This window comes from Rousettus aegyptiacus, unplaced genomic scaffold (genome assembly GCF_014176215.1).
Source record: "Rousettus aegyptiacus isolate mRouAeg1 unplaced genomic scaffold, mRouAeg1.p scaffold_m13_p_7, whole genome shotgun sequence".
NCBI lineage: Eukaryota > Metazoa > Chordata > Mammalia > Chiroptera > Pteropodidae > Rousettus > Rousettus aegyptiacus.
Window position 1 is genome coordinate 25,876,076 of NW_023416310.1, and position 21,954 is coordinate 25,898,029.

General features: G+C 34.6%; 1 protein-coding gene across 5 annotated transcripts in view; it reads right to left on the reverse strand.

Moving 5' to 3' along the window:
- Positions 1-21,954, reverse strand: part of THADA (THADA armadillo repeat containing) — a 278,522-nt gene that overhangs the window by 223,063 nt on the left and 33,505 nt on the right. For 4 of the 5 annotated variants that reach the window (XM_036224851.1, XM_036224853.1, XM_036224850.1 and 1 more), the window contains 5 exons: positions 21,734-21,869; positions 21,345-21,481; positions 18,376-18,534; positions 16,855-17,012; positions 10,422-10,531 (listed from right to left, as the gene is read on the reverse strand). In XM_036224851.1, the coding sequence (XP_036080744.1) occupies positions 10,422-10,531; positions 16,855-17,012; positions 18,376-18,534; positions 21,345-21,481; positions 21,734-21,869 (700 nt within the window). The remainder of the gene's footprint in view (positions 1-10,421; positions 10,532-16,854; positions 17,013-18,375; positions 18,535-21,344; positions 21,482-21,733; positions 21,870-21,954) is intronic. The other variant, XM_036224852.1, reaches the window with a different exon arrangement.

A 21,954-nucleotide genomic window follows, 5' to 3' on the forward strand; every position in this document is an offset into this window, starting at 1 on the left:
GTGAACCATGTCACATTCATTTTGGAGGTATTCCAAATCTTGGACAGCAGAGGACATATATTACTGTTGTTAAACTGTTTTCTTATATTAACTGAATGACTCACTGCTAGCCTAAAGAAAATACTTCACTTGCAAACAAGATGCAATTAATTTTACATTTTAAATGTAAAGTACATTGAAAGCCAATATGTGAAGCAAAATTCCCAGAAAACGATCAAGACTCAATTACTAGGAAACCAGTTATATGTAACCTCAACTAAGTAAAGGTAGAGCCTCTGCCAATATCTTCATTTCCCAGATAATAATTTATTTACCAAGCCATTATCACTACAGCCTTTTAGCACAAGAAGGCAGAAAATCTTTTCCTTCTCCCATAAACACAGACTTTCATTTTGTTAGGTTTAAGAGCAACTCAATACAAAAATTCATTCAAATAAATAAGTATTGGGTTGAGAAAAATATATATCAATAAATACAAAGCCATTTATATACTGATTGATTGTAAACTTTTACCTTACCATGGTTCCTTAATTCTCTTTCCTTATTTTTTATTTGCTTATCATTAAAATAACTCTGAATAATGCACACAAAAAAAATTATTATTGGGACAAAACCAGCATATGTCCCTAATCTTGATATAAAGTAAATAATGTTTGTTTACTCAAGCTCAAGACCATCAGTCATCACCGCCATCATCTGAATGAAAACAGTTATAAACAATAATTTTAGAAATAACAAACTCTTAGCCTGGCTATTCAGAATAACATACTCAGATTCCTAAAACACCACATATCACATATCAGAGTAAATGATACATAGGCAACCAAGGGAGGAATAATTAGTACTGTTCTGATATAGAGCACAAAGAGTTTTATTTCTTCATACAAATGAAAAAGGAAACTGAAAAACATGTACCTATCTGCATTTTAAAAAAAATTAAAAGGAGTGAGGCTTTCAGGGAAAGTAGAAGAAAGATAACCTGAGAATTTCAGAATCACCTCCAAACCTTTACCATATTAATGTTGTTATGAGGAATTCTACTTTTCCTACCCATCCGAGTCCAAAGTTTTGCAAAGCAAAGCTTGAACTGCCTATAACATAAAAAACAAGTCCAACTATTTACTTTGAACTGGAGTTGGGGGGAGGGGGGTGCTACACACTTATACTTGGAACAGCATACCATTTAGGGTTAGAAGAAAAAAATGACCTACAATGTAAAAAACAACAACAACAAAAAAAGGTGTTTGCTTCACAAGCTATGTGCTTTAAATATTCATGCAATAGCCTAAAATCATCTACCGATAATACTGAACAAACTGATCTAAGGTTCCAAGTACAGGTAGGAAAAGAGTCAGGATAGAAACAGCTTGGAGAGATACAGTACACTTTCTGAGAATAGGAACTTTATCTCCATTTATTTTATATATTCCTATAGTTTTTAATTTGTCCTATCCAGCCCTTCTCTCCACTCCTTTGCAACTCCATAACATGCAAACGTACTTTGTTAATAATCTTAAAGGTACTTATTAGGGTCCATACATATTAATGTTCACACAATACTCAAGATGTCTTTTATTTTTATACCCATTTGAAAACTCTCAGGAAAAAAAAAAATTCTAGGGAGCACAAAATCCAAATTCTTCATCCTTGCTCATAGAGCTCTACCTGTTTGGACAACCATATTCAACTTTATCTTGTAACATTTTGTTCTTTACACACGTCAAGGGCTTGTGCATTAGCTGATCCCATTGCTTGGCAAGCTCTTTCCTCAGAAAGCTGCTGCTGCTTATCAGTCAAGCACTGGCTTACTTTAGTGGCAGAGGAAAGAGAGACTTTTCCTTACCACCAAACTCCATCATATCAAATACATATTATCATTTGATAGTTTATTATTTTCTAGACGTTCTTTAACATATAAACTGCCATGAGATGAGGAACACACTCTGTCCTATCCACTTCTCTATTCCCAGTACCTGAAACAGGGCTTAGCACCCAGTAGGGGGCTCAGTAAATATCTGTTGAAGAAATAAATGACTTGTAACTTGCTAGCTCCATTAAGCGAGCCTTTCAAAAGAAACCAGGTTGATAAGGAAAGAGGGTATAGTAACTGGAAGAGAAAGTATAAACAAAAATGCTTTCCAACGAAATGACAGAGAGACAGCAGGTGATTCAGCTCCTTAGCTTCCTTCAACAGGAATAAACACATTCAAAATCTCCACACACCAAGGTTAAAGCACTCATATTTCCTACTGAAATTCCCAAGTAGCTTGTCAAAATCAACTTTCTTAGCTTAAATGCTACCTGAAGAAATAATTTTGCCCCGCCGAGATTCAAGAACAAAACCAAATAAAAGGTTCAAATCCCAGTATTAGGGCTCATGTTTGTGTAAAGTATTATTTAACTGAAGTTTGTACAGTTGTGAATATGAGGTAGAAACTGGGCTTCAAATGACCAATGTTTCTAAGTTTTAATACAGCATTTAATCTAAAGCTATAACCTTTTCCCTTCTCTCTTAAGGCTCTTTGGGAGACCTCCTCCAAGCTGGTGGCTTCGACTATTTCTTTGTATGGCTGACTCTCAAATACATACCTCTAGCCAGAGTAACTCACTGTCCCTGTCTGCCTGGGAGAGAAGGGTTTCCCAGAATGCTGGATTTCCGGTGTTTGAAAACTGGAGAAGTCTGAGGCTGCCATGTCTCCAACAATGACCCCTCTCCCAATCTCCTGACCTACATTTCTGACTGTCTGCGATCTTCCTGGGCAGCCTCCCAACACTACCTCAAACTAAATATGTCTAAAGTATTATCCTGCCTCCCATCAGTCCCTACTTCTTGCCTTGCTTTGTTGTTGCTGTTGTTGTTAATGGCATTAGTTATTCTTCCTACCACCCGGGACAGACAGCTTTAATAAACAGAACTCTTTCTTGGTCTTTCATTTCTTGCAAATTATCTAATTTATTTCTCTAACCCCTCAAATTAAAATACTAGACTAGAAGAAGTTCCTTTAAGAACAAGATCCATGTTTTACCAATATTTTATACTCAATAACGCCATCACAAATTCCTACATAAAGCAGGTGATAATAAACTTTTATTAAACTGCTAATCTCTGAAGCAGTATGAAGTCCCCAAAAAACTAGATTCTAGTGCTGGCTCTATTACCAACTAAATCGCTTTATTTCTTAGTGCCTAAGAGTGAAAATAACCCTTATTTAAATGCTTTGAAATTCAACGAGATGTTATTATCTGGGTTACTGTTATAAATAGAGAAAGCAAGGACCCTAAATTCTTTATGTACCCAAAACTCCTGATGAGAATGTCCCCAAAACACCTCATGTAAGGCCCCACACACGCTTTAGCCCCTTGTTCAGGTCTTCGTATGACTCTCTTAGGTCCACAGAGTTAAAGTTTCAAATATGGACCCTAATACCTGTCTCTTGGTTCACAGCAAGTCTGGCCTACCACATCACACTCTCAATGGCCAAACAGGATGTTTCTAACACTACATCTTGCACCCCGTAGATGTTCAAGAAATCTTACTGAATGATTAAATAAGGACCAGTTAGTTGTTGGTGACAACAGCTGCATATTCTCTGTACCTTCAGTTAGACCGATAATTGCAAAACCAGGTATAAAAAAGAAGGGCAGGAACTTTAGGCTTCACAGTGGTGAAGTTACTGTGCCTATAAAAACAGGATAGCCTAATCCAGAGTTCTGACTAGTCAATGCACCATCTGTTTACTCCCCAGCAAGGAAAGATTACTTTATAAGGAAGTGATTTCAAAACTCCAGAGTTGCTGGTATTTATGATAATGAAGGAATTGAAAAGTAAAAATGGGATCACACAAGGCTCCTAAGAACAATGTGACAAATTCTAGTTGTCTATTTTGGTTCCTCATCACACAAATCAGGGGTCAACAAGGAAAAGGGAAAGGTTCCAGACTATGGCAGTACTTGGTTCTTTGTGCCAACTCTATGCAGTCACCAACCACAGCCCTGGGGAATTCCAATCCTGCTTTTGTTAGCAAGTGCCTCTCCTCTGAAAGAGCAGACATCCTCTTTGTCTGAAGGCTCTTTTGTTTCCTTTCACTTCCATGTCATATTAATACAAAATAAACAGTGTCTCCAGTCTCTGAGTACATCATAAAAAATGTAACTCTTACAAGGGATTCAAGGTTCTTCATAAACAGCTCTCACTAAATGTTATTAATTCACAAAATACTCCTAAGAGATCAGTTTACTAGTTCTAAAGAAAGTTTACTAAAAATGTATCCAACTTCTCTCAATCTTTCATACCCCAAAATCCCCAGACTTTCCCAATCAGAAACTAGAAAGCAGCATTGCATAATGAGCAGAATGCTGAGCTGAGAGTGGCCTTCTAAAGCAAACCCTTTATTTTGTCAAAGGACAAAGTAAGTCAAGAAGTAGCAAAAATTATTTTTAAAAAAAGAGAAGGCTGACAAAAAAGAGGCAGTTTTCTCGGTCCCTCCTCCCTCCCCCCATGCTAAGTGCTATGGCTTGAATCCCTACTAAAAGTAATAGAAATGAACAGGCCAGGCCATTGCCATTGCTGGTGTTTGGGCCTTCTGTGTTGTTTTGAGCAGATCACTGGAGCAAATTATTGTTCCATAAAAAGATTAGTTCAATTTCTATCTACAAGGCTATCTCTCTTATTCTGGATAAGTATTCCAAGATAAGCATAAAACCCTCACACTGAAATCAAATTACATGCTGTATACCCAACTAATTGGTCATTAGACTATTTTGTGCCAATAAATCAGGTTCTCTGACTACAAAGTGGCTTTGCAATGGCTTCATCCATCCACCTAAGTATGGTAATACACAGCTATTATTTGTTGAGTTCCAATTAGTTATATTAGTTATATAACTAAGAAATGTTATGTTGATTTCCTCAAACTCATTCTTTATGGTCATTTTTCTTAGAGATTTTTCCAACCTCCAATTATTTCATAAGCTAAATTCTACACTCCATTCATTCTTTGGTCAAATATTATTTTTATTATTTCAAGTTCATGTTTATTATTTCAATTAAACGAACAGTGACATATGCACAGGAATGCTGTGTACATGTGCATGCACATTTTAAAAAGAGAACATAACCCTGAAGCATGGAGAAAAATGATTTGCCCAAATGAGGTCCGCTAAGAAAGCTACATATCAACAGAAGCCATCTTAACCTCCGTCATCATCAAACAATGTTGAGGTTTACTGCAGGCTAAAACATCAGGAGCTATTTAGAAGCCTCAGCTACAAGCACAGGCAATAATGATGACAACCAAATCTAAATTGAATTACCCATCAGAAGGCCATGAGGATAAGGGCAAACTACGGTAGATTAAAAGAGGTTAGAAGGATATAGCAGGTTTTCTTAATATTTAATATAACCATACCCTGAGATCAAGGAGAAAAAAATTAATATTACAAACTCTGAGATTTTACTAACAAAGCTATGATAGAGATTAGTCACTGAAAACAAGATTCCTCTGTTATTGTGTCTAAATGACCCAGTATTATTATGAGACCTTTAAAAACAAGTATACAAAGTTCCAGAAAGAAGGTAATATCTGACTCAACTAAATAATGGGTTTAAAAATACAAATCCAGGGGTCACAAACCAAAGACACATCAATTTAGAATTTAAACATTAAGACATCCTAATTTTCCCCAAATCCTTTTAATGCACTATAGAAATGGAAAATTTAAAGGATTTTTTCCAGAGCGGATCATTATTTAGTTATTCTTTAATTATTAATATTTCAAATAAAATTCATAGGACCCTCAGAAATAAAGTGTCTTAGACACATTTGCCAAAAGAGATGAAAATAAAGGTTTAGACAAGATTGTATATTCTTTCATTTAGAGTTGAATGACTTTTTCCCAAATCTCATACATTACATTCTATATTTATTTCTTGCTCAATTGCATATTATTTTCAGAGATTTGCTCTTTCATTCTCTAGTTAAGGTAGAGGAAATGATTTTTTCATTATATTTCAATTGTTCAGAAGAAGTTTTCTACTGAATTTGAATTACGGTAGCTATAATTAACTGATGAAGGATTAAAAACATATTTCAATTACTTCTGTCCACCATAATTGTTGATGCCCATGAGTTAGCACTAGCATTTTATGACAAAAACTGCTAAACGTGAGCAGTTCATTTTTTCAGGCCAATAATGTGAAAATGATTATTACAATAAGTACTTGTAGATTAACCTATTTTTTAATAAGTAGAGCAATTCAAATATACCACGAGTAAGACAATATCAAGTACTTAGGAATCTCCCTTCTAGATTTAGAATTGTAGTCAGCAATTTGTCTCCTTATAGTTAAGCTTTTATTTTATGGTTGGACAAATGAACACTAGATTCCCCAGCTTAACACCCTAACTTAGGATTCTGTTCATTTTCATTGGAGAAACAACTTAAAATACTAAGGCCAGAGAGAGAAAACAAGCAAGTACGAATGTCATCAAAAATTTGAATTTAGATCTATGACTTTAATGCACTTTTACCACTCTAATCAAATCCTTAGGCGGGTAATTATGTTTTTTAAAGAGGTTATGAATACTTCATCAAATTCTGAATAGAAAGCACCACATAAGAAAATCAGATTCTAGAAAATTAATTCTACTTATTGTTATGTGTGTGTATACAACTGTTGCTTTCAAAAGAATTCCCAGAAAAAAGAATAATTTCCCATTCCTATTTATTCTTAGATGATTGTTTAATAGTGAATAGTTTAATTAGTTCAATAGTGAATTGTTTAATAGACTGTTTAACAGTGAAGTCAGTTTACATTTGAAGACGTTTTGAATAATCCTATTACAAACCAATTCTAACAATGTGGTTCATGTTTAACTCTTCAGTTATTTATCTCGTTAAGTGATCCTTTCCTTAACACAGCTATAGTTCAAGAGGTTGCCAACAGCTGGCCTCCATTTCAATGGATTTTCACGAACAACCAGATTTCTTTTTGCAAACTTTTTAAATGTTACATGCCTAAATAACTTTTTCATAACTTAAGTTTATAAAAAGCTTTCAAAAGAATCCAAAAGACACACATTTTTTTTAAAAAAAAATAGAAGCTAAACAAAAAGAAGCTGCACATATTGTAAAGATACTCTCTGCAAAATGCTCTGTTCAGCAGACCTAAAATGCCTCCAAAGGGATCAAGAATCACTTGGTTTGGAAGCAACAGCTGAGAACTCACAACAGGTTGGTTAAAAGCCAGCAGTAAAGGCCACAAGGAGATCTTCAGAGCAGATCAGGAGTGGCTGAGACACCAGGCACTGGGCCTTGTCCAGTCTCCCGATTTCATTTACTTGGAATGCTTTCAACAGTACCTTTCAACCACACACTGCAGCTGCTCAAAAGCATCTATTGTTGGTCCTCCGTTCTCTTCTTTTACGCTCTCCCCTAAAGACTCCAATCCTACTTACTATATGATGTTTACGGCAGGAACTCATAAATCTACATTGCTGTTTTTGTTATACTTCCCAAACTATCCCTTATCTCCAAGTTCTGACATAAATATTTCTATCATTATCTCACGGTCAACACATACAAAACAAATTTATTCATCTTTACTAAACTTATTCCCTCCTTCAATTTCCTTGCCATTGATGGTATCAATCCCATTTTTCTGGTCACCAAGGTATAAATCACTGGAACAATCGTGGACTCTCTGGTGACCTCTATCACTCACATTCAGTGGGTTCATGTATCTGACTGAATTTTTCAAAGATGTTCACCACAATATCTCCCATTCCACATGTATTTCTACAATATGATCTTGCCACATCGTCATCAAATAGTGAAATCTAATTCTTCTCCCCTTGAATAAGGATTGGACTTAATACTCACTTATTACCAAAAGAATGTGACTAAAGCAATGCCAAAAGACTTCCAAAACTAGGTCAGAACAGATCATGCAACTTCTGCCTGGTTCTCTAGGAATACTCTCTGGGGAATGCAAGTTGCCATATAAGAATTTCAGCTACCCTAAGACTGCCATGCTGAGAGGTCACATGTAGTCCCAACTAGGCCCAGCCTTCTGACTATCCTACCAAGGTGCCACAAATGTGAATAAAGCTGTCTTGGACTCTCTTGACCAGCTCATCTTCCAGCTGAATGCCACCAATTAAACTCAGTAAGTACCTTAAGGAGAAGAATCACCTAGTTGAGCATTCTTTAATTCTTGACACAAAATCATGAAATATAAAATACATCCATAGCTTTTCTTCTAAGCATCCAATACATCATGTGTAGAGCTGTTACTACGTGGGGTGAATGTTAACTGAGATACCACTTCTTTCCCATCTTTCCCAGACCCATTGTCACAGAGGAAGCTTCCGTCACCTCAAATCTAGATCATTATAACAGATTCCAGGTTGTCCTCACTACAAGCTGTCATTATTATCTATCTAACCTAACACTTCCAAACAAAAAACTACTTTTACACACCGACACCTCATAATGTTTTACATTTTTAGAATGCTTTACAATGCAAAATAGCCTTCATAAATATTTATTTTTCTTGATCCATACAACAAAACCCAGAGAGATCTGTAAAGAAAGCAAATTTTCTTTTCCTTACTATAGAGATGAAGAGATCAGAGGCTAAGGAGATTAACTTTCATACAATTTCATTGCCAACAAATGAATGGATATAAATAGAAGAGCCTCTGTCATACACTACTACTGTATCTCTATCCTTCAATGCCACCCTTCCTATTATCTATTTCAGATCAAAACTATTCAGTGCCTCTCTTCATCCCTACTACAGCAAATCTCCTCTCTAGATATCCACAATTTGGCCTCAATCTATCCAGTCATATAGTATTGCCTAGTAAACTCTACCACCACCACCAATACCACCACCACTACAATAAAGCCAATTTATTTATTCACCTAACAATGTCATGCTGATTCTAGCCTCTGAATATTTGCTCACAAAGTTTCCTCCTTTACCCTTCTATGTACTTAAACCTTACTCATGCATTAGCACAAATTCTACCTCCTCCATTAAGCACTACCAACCTATCCCTATTGCTTTCTTTCTCTGATATTCCTACAGCATTTATAAATTTCACCCAAATACTGCAAATTATATTAAATTGTTTATCTTGTTCAAATGTGTTAGTCTCACTTTCCAGGCTGATATTCAGCTAACACACATCTGTATATACAGTAATGTTGGATGTTAGAGCCAAAGTCTGTTCTGAGCAGTCAGTGCCCATGACATACCATTTGTTAAATATTTTGAATTTCATCCCTGCCTATTTTCCAAGCTAAACCATAAGCTCTTTGAGAACAGGAACCTTGTCTTATAAAGAAGTATTATATCCTCCAAACCAAGCACAGTACTAAGCATACAACTAGTGTTCAATATATATTTATTAACAGATTTGAAGGGAGTGAAATGATTTGTGTTATAAGAAAAAAATATTCTTAAATTATGTCTACATTGGAAAGGAAGTTGAAAAGATAAAATATTTTTAAGATCAGTAGTTTAACATCAGAAACATTTTTTTTAATGTATCATTTAAAGATATTCTGTGCAGCCCATAACTGTCAAAATGGTTTATAAATGTTTTTCCCAGGAGTGTGAAAAAAAATGCTTCAAAAATATTCAAGGAGTAGATGTCTTACAGCCCAAAATAAAATGTTTGCTGAGGCTACAAGGCTGGCAGAACTCAGCTTCATTTCAAAAAGTTTCCAGGCAATGGAAATGTTTTCCTGGAAAATACTACCTTGTATTTGGAGAACACTTGCCATGAACACTTAGTCATTAAGTAATTTAAGGTTTCCTCAGAAGCTCTTTGGAGGAAATCTAGTATATGAATGAATGAAATTATCAGCACCTATAATGTAAAAATAATACATTTGGCTAAATATATGAATCTACCTGAGTATTTTTCCAAAGGGAAAAAATCTTTTATACTTTTTAGTCTACTTACCATTCTTTTAAAATTTTCTATAAGATAAAACTGAAAAAAAAAAGTACCATAAAATCCTTAAGTATTCGTCTGTAACATATACAAATCCAAAAAATCGGAGGGCTTATTTTATTCCAATTGCCAAATAATTTTCAAGCAGACAAAATAGTCATTTCATTCAAAGAAAAGAAATGGTAACTTCAAAGCTATTTTTAGCAAAATCTTTGCATTTACTTCAAATCACCTTTTAATGAAAGAGCAACTTAGTTTGGACATTTTACTCAATCATCTGCAATAAATCATACAATGAAACCTAAGAAAACAATTTCTTGCAAGAGTTCTAAAGCCAACTAAGCCTTATTCTTTTAAACATCAAAAGATACAACTAAATTCTACTTCAAGCACACGGTTGGCACATTTAGTCTTTTAAAAATGTACGCAAAAGAATAATTTATTTTGCTTTACCTGTTTAGTATTTCAGTGAGTTTCACAAAGCCAGTGTAAGCCAGTTCAAATGCTCCTCTGTGCCTGGACTGTAAAAGGTGTTTTTTAAAGTGAGCTCCTATTTCTTTAACCTTTAAAACAAAATAAAAAATAAATGTCCAATTTATGTTTACATTTACAGGTATATTTATATCAGTAATATTTAAAATTCAGGTCTAGATGTCCATCCATAGCACTCACTATGTGATAGGTAGCATTTTAAGCATTTAACTCAATTAAGTCCATGAAATAAGTACTCATTATCTCTACTTTACAATGGAGAAAATTAGGTCCAGAAAGGCCAAGTTAATTATCCAAGGTCTCACAGCAAATAAGTGGTAGAAGTAGTTAATAAACTTAGGCAGTCTGGCTCCAGAGTTGGCAATCTTTAGCTGCTACATTAGAACTGCATCCCAGTGTCTGGTTCACAAACCTGGGTTCTCTGTGTTAGCATATATCATTCAACACCAACAAATCACACAAGGTGACAACCCTCACACACCAAGGCCTAGGTGAAATAATTACCTTTTATTCCTTTAAAAAAGGTTATTCTATTGCAGTTAAAATATACATAATAAAATTTACTATTTTAACCATCTTTAGGGTACAGTTCAATGGCATTCAGTATACTCGAACTGTTACACGACCATCACCACCATCCATCTAAGGAACTTTTTCATTTTCCGTAAATGAAACTTCAACCATTAAACGACTCCCAATAATTATCTTTCAGAGATATACAAATGTTAATGGCAAGATTTAGTGCAAAGGGCCTTCTGAAAATTGACAGGCATCATGCTGAGTCAGAACCATGGAATTTTCCAAAATGCTACCCAATCGCTTTCCTATATATTGCCTTTCTACATGCAAGGTTAAACAAATAACAAATATGACTATTTTAAAGAATACATGACTGATAATTAGTTGTTAATGAGATTTTGTACAGAATTAACTACTGAATTGGTTGGACTTGTTGTACTTCTATACAGCAGAAATTTGGTGGCTTTAGGCTTTAGAAAGATCTAGAAATTTTATAAAACTCAGGACCAAAGCTATAATTGGCTATCTCTTGACCCAGATCTCCTCAGCAGATTATAGTACAGTGAAAAATAAGCTGACCCAAGATAGTTCAGAAATTCTTACCTAGAAACACCTTCTACCTCAGCACAGTGACTAGATTAGTGTTCTGAACACATTAGAGATGAGAGTCAAGGAGTAGTTAAACAGGTGACCATTGGCAAGTATCTCAGTTTCTTAATCAATAAACTGGGGATAATAGCAGTACTGCATCATGGGTCATGTATTAAAATGAGTTAATATATAAAAGCATAGACCAGGTCCATAACCTATTAACCAGTTCAGTTCAATATGAGCTGTCTGGGTTTCCAAATGGGAGAAAAATAAAGACATACTCCATATTCAAAATATATCTGATTGTAGAGACAATGAGTGATATCCATACAAAGAATCAGATATAAAACCAACAAAGAACCAGAAAAGCAGTATATAATAAAATTTTTAAAAATTTAACACCTCAATATCTCAAAGAGTGATATGCCATGTTCCTCAGCTAAAGTTTTCACGTAAAGATCTGAAGATAGCACACGGTTTAATATTTTTTAAAGGCTACATACTATTAGCTATCAAAAAGCGACACGATAAGCCTTATCACTTTATCTTCAATATGGTAATTTCAGAGTATATTTTAAACAGATTACCAAGCCTCAAATCTGAATGTAACCACCACGGTAGATCTGAAGCTCAATAATCCTAGAAAACAGGTATAAGAAAAACACGAGTTAACTAATCTGTTGTCTGTTACATGTCACATCTCTAGGTATCTATAATTAACCGGCAGATTATTTAGGGGAGCCGAATGGCTCAGCTAGAGGATAAAACCCACAAAAGACAAATGTAAAAACATTTTTTTATTTGTCCTTTATCTATACAATAGAGAGAAACACAGTAAAAAAATCAAGACTAAGTCTACTCATTATAAATTAGATAAAGCCCAAGAGGTTTTAAGTATAGATGGGACATTTCTACAAAGAGCATTGTGCAGTGGTTAAGATCTGAGACTCTGGAGCTAAGAGGGCTAAGTTCAGGAACCATACTTGGCCTCATTCCTCATACAAGATAATTAAGCAACACAGATCCCTCATCTGGGAAATGAGGATTACACATATAAGCATTTAGCAGACTACCTGGCGCAGAGTAGTAAACAATAAATGTCCATTTTTGTATTTATTTTGTATTATCAAGTAGTAAGACTTAATCCTAAACTTTAACTTAAAGTTCGACTTTAAGGTGCCAACACTTCTTATAACCCTAGGAATGTCAATAGTTAGGATTTTCTAATTCTACTTTAGTTAAATGAAACACTTTATAAAATTTTACAGTTCAGTAAGATAATTAATGTTTTAAGTGGTACATTCTCTACTGTAGTGATTTCTTACTAACACTTAGGAATTCTTCAAAGCCTAAACATTATTCTCCTACATAATAACAACAAAGATAATGGTTCTATGGTATTCGGACATCTTTTTACTAGAATGTTTATTCTTTGCTTTCTAACAAATTCTTAACTGTGTGACATTTTAACTGTTGTCCTTTAGGCTGACTTTTCAAAAAGATTTTCTCAGGCCACAATTCTAACTTGACTGATCCAAGGTAAAATGAAAAAAATTATACTAAATCATAACGTAAAGTACATTTATTTTCAATAAACTATATCTGGAAGGAAAAAAAAAGGATTCCTTTTGTATCCTCTATTATATTTCTAATATTATATTTCTAAGCCCTTTGAGGTACAAGAACCACATATTACATTTATGTTCCCACAATACCCTTATACTATTACAGTCAATAAACAGGCGACTAAATGATGTTCTTAATTTTATTTCACAGCTTAAATATGGTAAACTGCATTCAGCACAATTCAATGAATACTTATTCATAACTTTTAAAAAATAAACCGTGGCAAAGAAAATACGAAAGGCAGTTTCTTTAAGATTTATGAATGCTAGTAAACACAAATGCCATTTTGTCATCCATTACAGAAAATTTAAAGCAGAACAAAAGACTCTGAGGGAATGTATAAATCCAGTTAGACATGTACATCATGAAAATTACAACAGAATCTAAAGTAGGAGTTTAAAAAAATACCTACTTTCTAATAGTTGAAAATTATTTTTATTCAGGTGATTTCTTTGACAATAATTACTAGGAAGGGGAAAGCAGTTTGAAGATCTACCCCAAAGCTTCTTTCTAGGAATATTAGGAAAAATATATAAATATAGGGATTGATACTTCAGGGAGAGGAAGTTGTTTTAAAAAATCAGTAGGCACTATGTATCTGATATCCCATGGAAAAAGGACCAACAAAATGTATCAAGCAAAAGCCCTACATCGGCAAAATATCCAGCTTGAAACCTAGACACGCAACAGTCAGGAAGCCATGAGATAAGGTTGCACATACCGTTCACTCTTTAAGGCTCTCGACTTACATCCCTAAAAGCTGGTTTTATCTCTGCCTCTTGTACAGGAACATTATGAAAGGACCTTTCATTATGTGATTACCTTGCAGGAGGAGAGTCAGACACACTTCTGAAAGAACACATTTTCTTCTTGGTGAAGCAGCAGAGGATACACAGCTTCACAAGAAGTGATTTAGGGAAATGAATTATTTGTTAAAAAGTTCAGTAGCAAGTGCCTTACTGTCCTATTGCTTGGAAAAATTTGGTTGGGTATAGGAAGTAAGACAAGTTAAATTTAAAGAAATATTAAATGAGCAGTTTAGAACAAAGACAGCACTGTGCCATGTCAGAACACAGACTGGAAAGAAGAACTGGGTTCCTGTCCCAGAGCTGCCACAAACCAGCTTTGTGATCTTAGGCAAACCAGGTAACATTCAAGGGCTTCAGTTTCCCCTTGTATCAGGGAGCTGGATAATATCATCTCTGTGATCCTTCCAGCTCTAATAGTTTGTGAATACAGCACTGAATACTTGGAATTATAAATGAGCACCAATTTTGTTCACACAGTAACAAAAATCCCCAAATTGTAATCTCACCACCTGCTGGCCTGTTATAAACAACACTTGTGTAAGCAGCATTTAAGTGGTCACCCCTTTAACAAAAGGCCAAATAATCAGGATGGGCTTAAAGGACCTGGGCTACAAAAGAAATCCTCCCTGTCCTCTACATTCAAGACATGAAATTTCAAATTATAACAAAATTACACTATTTTTTCAAGAGTGAAGGGTGAGAAGCATAAGGCTTAACATCAGTATTTTAGGGTATATGGAACAGCCTTCTTCATCGATTGAGAGAAAAGCAGATCACAATTGCAGCTGTTCTTGAGAATAACAAATCCAAGTTCTACATTCTCTCCCACGAAGGGTAGCATTCTGCCTTTAAGTCACTTAACTGCCTCTGCTCTACAGGTTTGTTATGGTCACCTTCACCTCACGTGTTAACTTCTAAATTCTTAATTCTAGGTGCACAGAAGACCTAGTGCTGCCAAGACAACTAGGCCCTTGGAAGGAAGGTGGACCTTAGGCATGGCCCAGCCACGCCAATGAAAATTACATACCTCTCTGTTATTTATATTTTTTAACTCTTAAAAGTTAGAAGTACATGGAGTATTTTTAATTTAAAGAAATTTCAAGGAGCAAAATTTTATGTTTAAAAGTGGGACTCCTCTAGTATATAAACAACACTAATTTCTTGACGACTTTGGGTTTTCATTGACTAAACACTCCTAAACTGAGGCATTTCTTTAAAGTCAGCATGATTATGAATAAAAGTTTTCCACAGAAAGTAGGGTTTCAATGTCAGAAACAGTGCTATCACATACTGTAACTAAGAAAGACCTTTGTTAAGTGGTTAATTTCTTCTCAAACCCATATATGTGATGTCACCATGTGACTGGTGACATGGAAAAATGACTGCACCTCTAGAATAGAAACTAATATTTTACAGAAAAACAGGATGCTATTTCTTATTCAAGAAAACAGTCATTATGGTTCTTTGGTTTAGAAGAACTCACTTTGTTACTGTTGTCATTGCTCTTTTACAAACATCGCCTTTATTTTATATTAATTCCCATTATTAACATGGTATCCCACATAAATTCATAAGATTTGGGTGCCATGTAAAAGGTGTCAAAGCAAAATAATTTTCGCAGGAAGCTTTCAGGTCTTTCTTAGTTACAGTAAAAGCAAAATATGTTTCATCTCCTTTTTAAAAAACACTATCCAACAAACTCAAAAGCAGTAGATGTTTCAATTTGCCCTTGAAAAGTTAAGAAGTTAAGGGACTCTAGCGCATGTTTATTGCTTAGTAAGATGGTGAACATCAGTGAAGCAATCATTAATCATAGCTGGAGTCCTCAGGAAAGATGTTGGCATTGGCACTACAGCAGTCACCAGCAATGACTACAAGTAACTCTAAGACACTAACGCCTATTTGATTTGGAAGAGAATAAGGAACATAATGATGCTGGCAGAGTACTGTTCCCTTTTGCCGTTCTCCATCTCAGGGCCTTGCAACACCACAAGCCCAGCTGTTAACCAGATGCAAGCACATGAGCCACAGAGAGTGTGAGAATAAAAATATTAGCATTATTTCCATGGAACTAGTCACGTGGTTATTATAGAAATAATCATCATTAGCATACTACAATGTTTGTTTTGTTCTGAAATGTTATAAAACCCTCAGGGAAAAATTATCTTTATTTGAAAAAGGTTAAAAATGAAAGTCCATGTTATATATCTTTGCTGAAAAATGGTGGGAAATGGATTTGTTGAAACCATATGGAGAGGAAAAGAGAATCAATTAAAAACAGAAATCTAATAAATCTAAAATATTTCCAAATGAAATGCTTATGGTAAGCTAATTTCTTGTAAACACTGCATTCAAGTCACTTGAACAGTCCCAGATGGTGAACTAACTCTGTGGTCTTAAAATAAAAGTCAGCCAACAAACCAAAGTGACTACAACTTTATTATCAATGTAGTGAGAAACAAGAGATCCATAATCAATCAATACATTATGTCTTTTCTTTGCAAAATTTAAGGAGGTTTGTGGGGTTTTACTAAAGACGATTTCATTAAAATTTAAGATTTAAATTTATATGTGTTAATTAAAATTAAAATGATGAAGTTAAAAGTGAGTTAAAATCTATACTTATTTATATAACTTAGAAATATAAAAATGTTTCTAAAAATGTCATAGTTTTGAAATGTATTACACGGTCTAATTCCTAAACTACCATATACTTCCTTCAGTTGACATCCACATGATTTTATTCAGGAAACATTCAAAACTTTTTTCTTAAGTTGAGTTATAAATAAAAGTTTGTGATATGTGCTTTGACCGGAAATTATACCAGGTGAAATAAACATCTACCCTACCTGCTCCACCGTCAATAACCCATCAGGAGATTCTGGCACGGACTGCATGGGTAGAAGCTGGCACAGTGTGCCTAAAAGTAAAGAAACTTCCTTCATACTTCTCCAACAGCATACCAGCACCATCTGAGCAGTTACATCACATGTTTTTCCTTCTTTACCTTAAAAAAAAAAAAAACTATTGCAACACTTGATTGCTCACATCCCAGGTTTCTTAGAACAAGCTTATTCATAATTTCCCCAAGAATGATCTGCTTGAACAAACCAATTTGTCATAAGTTATATTTACAAAGGAGAAAATAACATTTGTTGAGCATGTGCTACGAGTAGGAATCATGCTAAGTATTTTTCAAATATACTATTTTTAAAATAAGTTTAAAAATAAAACACAATATTGTTTTAAAAGTTAAGTCTAACCTTTGGAAATCAAATAAACTCTCTCTGACACTCGGCCATCCATAAAATACAACTATAACAAATATACTTCATTATTTATTTTGGTGAGGGTGGCTGTTATATCAGTAAGGAGTAGGACAGGACATTTAAAGTCAAAGGAAAATATAAATTATCTTTCAAAATATATTTAAATTCCATGTCCAATAAGCTATAATTATCCTTACTCTTCTTCTAGTTTTAGAAATATTTTAGTACTGACATTAAAAAAGTCCAAGATGAAATTTTAAATTTAAAAAGTAAGCAAACAAGACAATATTTATAATGTAATGCTACTTGTGTTTTTTAAAAGCCCACTAAACTAAAAGGATATATGTACATACACATAAATACATAGAACAGGTCTAAAAAGATATACACTCAAAGGGAAGAAGTAAGATTGGGGAGGAAATGAAGTAGGACTTTAATTTTTTAATTCATATTTACCTCTGCATTATTTGAAACTATTATAATAAGCATATATTTATGTTATGTAATTAGAAAAGTTTTTATAAGACAATATCCCCATCTAGTGGACAATGCAGAATATGTAATAAATTGCTAAGATATTGCTTCTAATGACTTTTTGTAGGGTTCTACAAAATTACAAAATAACAAATAATTGGAAAATAGGCAGTAAGAACTTGAATTCTAGAGGCTTGGTACAACAGAGAGACTCACATTTTTCTGAATAATAAGGTTTGTTTCCTTCACAAGGCTGCTTGACTGACTATAAAGATTCTGACCGCAGACAACAATGAACCATACTGCTGGGAAAAGTCAACTGCTGCCCAAACCCAAGTTCATCGTGAATCACTGCTCTTACATCACCTGGCTGTCAAGACAGCTTTTAGTACTCAAAGGCTTTTTGTTGTAGCACCTTATGTACTGCACTTGGGCATACCATTTTCTGATAAAAGTCTTATAAATTCGTTCCCCAAAATAAATCATTTATAAACTCAAAAAAGGTTTTATTTTCTAAAAATGTTCTGCACACATTTACAACCTCTGATTTACTATATAAGAAGGGCATTTTGTACATTTTTTTTGTCACTTAAACACTGAGCGCAATACTGATTTTATATATGTTACCTTTGATTTCTGCAGAAGTATCAATATTCGATACACTGGCCTTCAAGTCCTCCAAATCAAAGATATCACATTCTTTCAATATTTTGGCTTGATTGAAGTAATCATTAGTATCTCGTGGTTGAATCTCATTCAGAATCGTCTGTAAGCGGTTTGCTGACTCTGAGGGAAAGAGATGAGAGTACATAAAACCCCAGTTCCACACCAAATGCCAATTTCCTTTCATGGTATTTGTCCTCAAAATTTTTGTAATTTTCAATCCTTGATAATAAGCTCTATTAGAAGGGACTCACAGGGCAAATAATGTGAAAATTATTTATAAACCTATTCATGACACTTGAGTGTACTTTTAAAATATGGTAAATATTTTAAATAGGTTAAAGAAAGGACAAAAGAACAACAATAGAAATTGTCCTTAGGACAAAGGCTGCCATCCCATTTACATTGCTCGTCTTAGTGTTGTCTAAGAATCTCAAATACGGTACTAAATCATGTGAAAGAAGAGCAGTAAACTTCAATAAATTTTGTTTTAAGAGGTTATGTCCCCATCTACAACATAAATTATCAAGGTTTAAAGGTAGAAAGTTGAAAAGACCAAAGGAACTCAACCAACAAAAAAAGTCTTTCATACTCCATATTTGATTTCGAAATGCATTATGTAACATACTGCTTTCTAAGTATGATTTACCATCCTAGTATTATATTAAACTTTGTTTTTATTCCCTAAGCACTCACTGGATCAGCAAATGTAAGCTCCAGAATGCAGCCCTTTGTCTCTTCACTGCCGAGCTGTCAGTGCATGGAACAGAAACTGGCTCATGGCAGTTCAGTAGCACGCACTGAAGGAATGAATGGATAACTACATAATAAAGAGTTAGGCAGGCTCAGTTTTAAAGGGAATAACAACAGGTAATCACCTGAAACCAATGAACAAATAAAAAAACATATTTACTGTATTACCTATGGGAAAAACAAAAACCTGAACTACTATTATGATTCTATCAGTATCTTATGTTCATTTGGCTATCTTATGCGACCTACATGAAATTTTGTCCAAAACGAATTTGGACAGCCATAAAAAAGTAACAGTCGCCTAAAAATAAAGCATGCAAAAACTAAGAAAAAAGAGGGGTGATCTGAGAAAAATTTCAAGAATCCTACCATTCATTTTTATGGCTTTCAGGGGAGACTTTTTTCAAGGAATTTAGAATGCATGGCAGACAATGTGAAAGACAAACAGGAAAAATGGAGACAACCAGAGGAAAAAAGAAAGGGCAAAAGGTAAGAAAAAGTCAGTAGCCCACAGACAAGTTTTTTGAGACCAACAAATACTTTAAAATGCTCATAGCAAACATTATTTTAGCAAATTCTGTAGGCCCTACCCACAACAGATGACAAATATTCAAGACTTCTTAACCAGAACATACTGGTAATTGCCTGATCCAAATATTAGCTGTAAGATTGGGTGTTCCTGATTCGCATACATTAAGTAGGAAAATTAAAGCATCATATTTTGGTATTTGGGCTATCAGCCAAAATAAATAAATAAATAAATAAATATGCCTTAGTAGCATGAACCGCCACCAATTTTCCAACTCATTTTTATTAAGAAACAAAACCTCACATCTTCAACATAAACATCTACCTCCAGGTTACTTTATCAGCCCAAGGTGTTATGCTGTATGATGTAGTATGTTTATAATATATTCAATGTGTTTTTAATACTAGCCTCCCATTTGCATTCCAAAATGCATTCACAAAATGCTTTATTTCAAACCAAATATAAATTTACTTCATGATTTTCTAGTGTTAACAGTTAATTCATTTTTGCCCACTATAGAACAGGTGTGTGTGTGTGTGTGTGTGTGTGTGTGTGTGTGTGTGTGTGACCTAGGGCACCCAGATACTGAGTTTAGTTCTCATCCTTTCAGGAACTGTCCATTCATTGATTTCATTATAACAAATATTTATTGCATACTTACTTCTACCAGGCACTGTGCTAAGCACAAGGGAGAAAAACATAGACTAGATCCCTTTTAAACTGTAACAACTCCATGACGGAGCATTCCATGGGAAGGGGAGAATGGTAAGAGACAAGCCTGGCAAGGTAACAGGAGCCAAATTATTATAAGATCTGGTCTGAGGTCACTAAAATATTTGAAATAAGGGGGGGTACAGGGTACAAGGGTGAAATAAAAATTATGTATAACAATGAATTATATGATCAGAAAAAATTACTTTACATGTAGCAAGAAGGAGACAAGAATAGATGTGGGGAAACCAATTGAACGGTCCCCGGGGTAGTCCAAGAAAAAGAAGATAAAAGCCTGGAGTAATGTAAGAAGATTCAGATAAAAAGAAAAGAGATTTGAAACATACTTAAGGGTAACACTGAAAGAATGTAGAGGTGGGCTCCTTATATAAGGAGCAAAAAATGTCAAGCAGGCCTAGGCTCCTAACTCACATGAACAGATCTTTAGGAGGGCCATTTGCAAAGACACAGGGGATTGGGAGAGAGAAAACAGATGACAGTTTATGAAATCAACTTAGGGCATTTTGAGTATCTCCTCCTATTTTTTAAAAATTAAATGGTTTTTGTTATGTCAATTGGTCTTTGCCCATTTCAGATCCCTAAGAGGTTGCCTTCTCTGAGTGAACTCCGTCAACTGCCCACCTCTCTAATTTATACTACCCACTCTCCCAGTCCCAGTAATTAACCTGGTAGGTTGTGTTCTGAAGTAAAAATATTATAAAACCCAATATACCCCAGGGGAGGAAGTGCCCTGATAATCACCTGGGTATTTATTCAGGTTATTTTTTAATAGTTAAAAATATTACTAAAAAGGTAGAAATATCACTACCAATAATTTTTCTCCCCTATTTAGCATTTATAGCTCTCCAAAGAAATGATTAGGAAAAAAAATTAAGAGGAGAGAAAAGTATATTAATTCCAGCTTTCTCTGTTTACTGACCTGAATCAGTGTCCATTGGGATGAGGCCCTCTGGGGAAGAGCTCTGAATGACCGGAGACACCACAGCAGAAAGCCTGTAGGACATCAAAAGGAGTTTCTCCACCACAGGTCTCCATTCACTCACCAACTGCAGGCTGCTGCAACAAGGACGTTAGGGAAATTTACGCTAGCAAAAATCTAAAGTTGTAAATGAAAATTAACAGCTAAAAGGAGTTAGAAGAATTTGGGTTTCAAACTTGTGCAATCTATGAAATGTTTAAGACGTGTATATATGTACAATTTTTAATCTAATTTTTAACTATCTTTAAGGCCATACATTCTTTTCTCAGGACACATTCCAATGCACGTTTAAAACCAAATATTCAGGAGAGATCTGTGGACATACTTACTTTAGAGATAACTTCTGCAAAGCTTTTGTTATGCAGTGGACTCGTCCATACATTGGGAATGATGCTGCTGCCTGAAGCAGAGAATTTTCAGCCTGAGATATTTCCTCCTCAAGATTTTCCAACAAACATTTGATAACTAGAAAAAGCAAACAAAAATCCAAATGCCAGTTTAAAAACACACTTACAAAATTTGTGAACAGCAAAGTAGTTTCCACGAAAAC